The 3963-nt window shown below is 43.1% G+C and overlaps 1 protein-coding gene across 1 annotated transcript in view; it reads right to left on the bottom strand.

Moving 5' to 3' along the window:
- The window catches only part of LOC111664152 (STT3 oligosaccharyltransferase complex catalytic subunit B), a 39546-nt gene extending 35840 nt beyond the window's left edge, over positions 1 to 3706 (bottom strand). The window contains exon 1 of the mRNA XM_023418631.2: positions 3105 to 3706. Within this exon, the coding sequence (XP_023274399.1) occupies positions 3105 to 3397 (293 nt within the window). The 5' untranslated portion in view covers positions 3398 to 3706. The remainder of the gene's footprint in view (positions 1 to 3104) is intronic.
- Between the last annotated feature and the right edge of the window lie 257 nt (positions 3707 to 3963).

Here is a 3963-nt window from a genome sequence, read left to right as displayed (position 1 = left end):
ACAATATGTCCAGTCAGCTGAGTTTACCACAGGTGGACTCCATTCAAGATGTAGAAGCATCTCAAAGATGACCCACAGGAACCTGAGCTAAGTTTCAAGTGCCATAACAAAGGGTCTGAATTCTTATGTCAATGTCAGTTTTTCCTTTTTAATAAATTTGAAAAAAAATAAAAAATTCAGTTTTCACTTTGTCATTATGTTGTATTGAGTGTAGACTGAGTATGGAAAACTTTCTGAATGCACTGTAGATGTGTCACATTTTAGTCATTTTTGCATTCAGCCTATAAAGTGCACTTTACACAAGGAAACAACAGCACTGCTCATTTGTTGAATGCAGAACAAATTTAAGTTCCCAGGATAAACACTGAAAATCACTTCAACATTCATGTTTAAACGTTGTAACTGAACCATAAAAAATAAAATCGAAAGGAATCAATTGCGGACTTTGTGAAATAAAATCAAATTGTATCAGAAGATTGGTGTCGATATCGAGCCATAATTAAGACAATGCTAACCAACAAAAGAATGGTTTTGTTTTGGGTCATCTCTGTTTCAATTAAATAATAATTTAATGTAGGCATGTCATTCTTAAAGAACTGACCACCATGTGAAATTAACTGCACTTAAATTTCGTAAGCACCATTATTCCTAGAGCTGGAGCTTTGAACTAAAGATGACAGGTGGATCAAATGCCATCTCCTCGCCAGATCTTGTTCTCAGGGAGGTCGAGGTCACTAGCAAGGAGCCTCTAGTGCATCAGACAGAGACATGAGTTCTGATGAAGCTCTTTTTGTTTGTTTTTTTAGTTTCTGATGATGTTCAGTGCATGATTAACAGAGCCCAAACTCAAAGCATAATTAAGCGTCTATGGGCCAGCTGTGCAACGCCAGTCCTGACACGCTTTTGCTGTCAGATCTAATAGCACGATCTCACATTTTTGAAGGAAAAAGACTATTAACTCGCCACATCAAAATGACACATCAGAGTGTGTGAGGAAGAAAGAGGGATAAAAAGAGAACAAACAGGATAAAAGAGGGGTGAAATGACTGTTAGCTCTCCTGCGATCCTCTGCTAACGACAAAATACAGAATGACAGAAACTGTGCAGTGAGGTTGTGGAGTTGAAGTAAGGGTTAGTTTCTTTAGTATGACCTTAAATCACACTCTTTTCACAAATTCAAATGTCCGTTTGGTTAAAAATCAGCAGATTCAAAGTCAAGCCAGTTACACACTTACAACAGTTAGGCAAGATGAGCTACTTCCCATTCACCAGTGCAAATGCACACAGTGGCACGCTCACACGTACATACCAGGGTTTCCCCTGCAATACATGAAGTGAAGCAGACTGCCCTGCAGTAATCACTACTTGAAAACTGATTTGATATTAAAAAAAAAGAAAAAGAAAAAAAATCAATAGAAAATGCAATGTGTGCCATCTTGTTATCCAATTTAAACTATATATATATATATATATATATATATATATATACACACACACACACACACACACATATAAATAAATTAAAATAATTAAAATTAGTCAGGTGTGAAATTCATAACAAATATTACCTGACCTTAAACATATTGCATCATCTGATCACGTCCCGCAGGATAAACACCGACAGGCCGACGCACACATATACTTCACACATCTGCAAATAATGCTGTCAGTCTGATAGCAAAGGGAGATTGATAGAACAATGAAGTAGAGTTTGAATAAATTTTACTCCATGTCATGCCATGTTAGTCTCTCAGACATCGACATAAACTGAAGGATTCTTGCCTAGCCAGAGCTTTCAAGCCTCCTCTTATATTCAGCAGACAGACATGAAGCTGGCAGTTTAATCCACAAGGCTTTCAGTGATGCAATGCAGGCTTGGGCTATGCAACAGTCACTTGGTGTACAAATAAAAACCTTGGACAATTTCTGGCATAAGCGACACTGGTACAGGTTTTGATATGAAATGCAAACAATATGATAGTCAGCGCTGGTTAGGCAGAGCGCTGGCCTGGTTAATCTGAGGTGCTTCAGCATCTGACTGTTTAGCTAAAGCCCCCTTACACCTTATCTTGCAGCAAAGTCTGCTAACCTAACTGTTCAACTCTTAGCTGCTGCCTGGCTGTACTAATGTCTGAGAACGGTGTGAAGAAATCCTTTTCACATCTCAAGTAAATCCAGCAGCATATACCCCAACCACACCAACGATGCACAAAACATTCAAGATGAGTTTGATGGAAATGAGATATTCAAAGCCATGTGTGTGAATCTGAAAACTGAAACTTTTCATGTAAAATAAGCAGCACATTTCGGTTTAAGGACAAACAACAGTTCCAACTTTATAAACTTTATGAGGGTACAAAGGAAATGTCAAACCAAAGAGCCTGCAAGAATAATGTGCAGGAAAGGTGCAATATGACTAAGACCCATGATATGCACCTATTGAAATAGGTGCATGGCACATGGCTGTCACACAGACTATATCAATCACGGCAGACGTTGATTTGCGGGTAAACAGAGGAGAAATCTGTGTTATATGGACTTCGGCCAGTTACCTCGTGGCTGCTTCTTTCCGGGTTCAACTCGCGTCAGATGAAACTGTCACTATTATCCTCATTTACTCTGCTGGGATATCCCCACCCCCTCCACTGGCTGTTAATTGTTGCACTTCATAATTAACTACAAAAAATAGGTTATGGCTTAATGTGAGCCCAAGTGACGTTAAGTGACGTATTTTTAATCAGCACAATGGTCGTTGATAAACCTCATGTAATTGGAGTAGTAGACATAGAGTAGTTAAGTCCAAGATGACTCAATGTAATTATTAGTGGTTACCACTGGAATAATTTCTAACCATAATATTGGTCGGTATATCATGAAGGGTTTGAAGTTCTCGGTGGACAAACCAAAAAGCGAGGACGTCGTGTTTGTGAGTTTCGGCGCGTTATAACTTGTACCACAAACATGTTTTAAAAGAAACTTCCCCACAATGCCGCCGGGGCTCAGTCCATTTGTAGCAGTGTGTGTGTGTGTGTGTGTGTGTGTGTGTGTGTGTGTGTGTGTGTGTGTGTGTGTGTGCGCGTGTTTGTGGAGGGAAACAAGCTCACCAGGGGTCAAACTCGTGAATGATGCTCTCGAACCGAATGACAGCGAAGAGCCTGGAGCTGAAACCGGCCAGCCACGCCAGGAATAGGATGGTGAAAGACAGCAGGGACTGCCACCCGGCCGGCTGCGACAGGCCGCCGGACAGACCTCCTCCTCCTCCGCCTCCTCCTCCTGTGCCGGCGTTACCGTCTCTGTCCGCCACCGCCGTGCTGCTGCGCCCATTCCCAGAGTACGACGCGCCGGAGTTCAATGAGGATTTGTGTTTGTTGTCGGGTACCGACTGATGCTCCGCCATATTCTACGTCAGTCCCGTCGAAGCGAGCAAGCAAAGCGAGCTATCTGGTATCACACAGGAAAAACACCCCCCTCCCCACCCCCCCTCCTTTTCTCTGCCACGCTCCACTTCCGAAACCACTTGCACCACCTTCCCTACGCACCCCTCAAAAACAACGACTGTGATTCCAGACCTTTGAACCTTACTTCCGACCGACCTCAAAACCAGCTAAATAATACCAGAGAGTCACGCATCCGCGCGGTTCTGCTGCATACTGGAAGTGATAACGTGCGTTTCGAGTAGTTCCTCCTTCCTTCCTTGGAGCAGAATGAAGGGGCGGGAGCAGCGCGTGGAGCAGGAAGAGCTGTCAGCCTCTCACAGCGAGACAGGTACAACCAAGAGGTACATAGCTCCGGGAGAAGCCCAATCCCAGGACACAGCGCGCTTGACAGACAACCTAAAGGACCAATCAAAGAAGAGCAACCTGACCACTGAAGACTAGCGCGAGAGAGCGGTGAGAAGCTGAGCCCATATGCAGTCAAGTCAAGTCTGACACATCCTGCTTCCCGTAGCGTGAGTGAGCTCAG

This window comes from Seriola lalandi, unplaced genomic scaffold (genome assembly GCF_002814215.2).
Source record: "Seriola lalandi dorsalis isolate HSWRI2012SDOR001 ecotype SW California unplaced genomic scaffold, Sedor1 jcf7180002054583, whole genome shotgun sequence".
Classification (NCBI taxonomy): domain Eukaryota; kingdom Metazoa; phylum Chordata; class Actinopteri; order Carangiformes; family Carangidae; genus Seriola; species Seriola lalandi.
The sequence above is the reverse complement of the archived record's forward strand: the minus strand, read 5'-3'. Positions and strand labels throughout refer to the sequence as shown.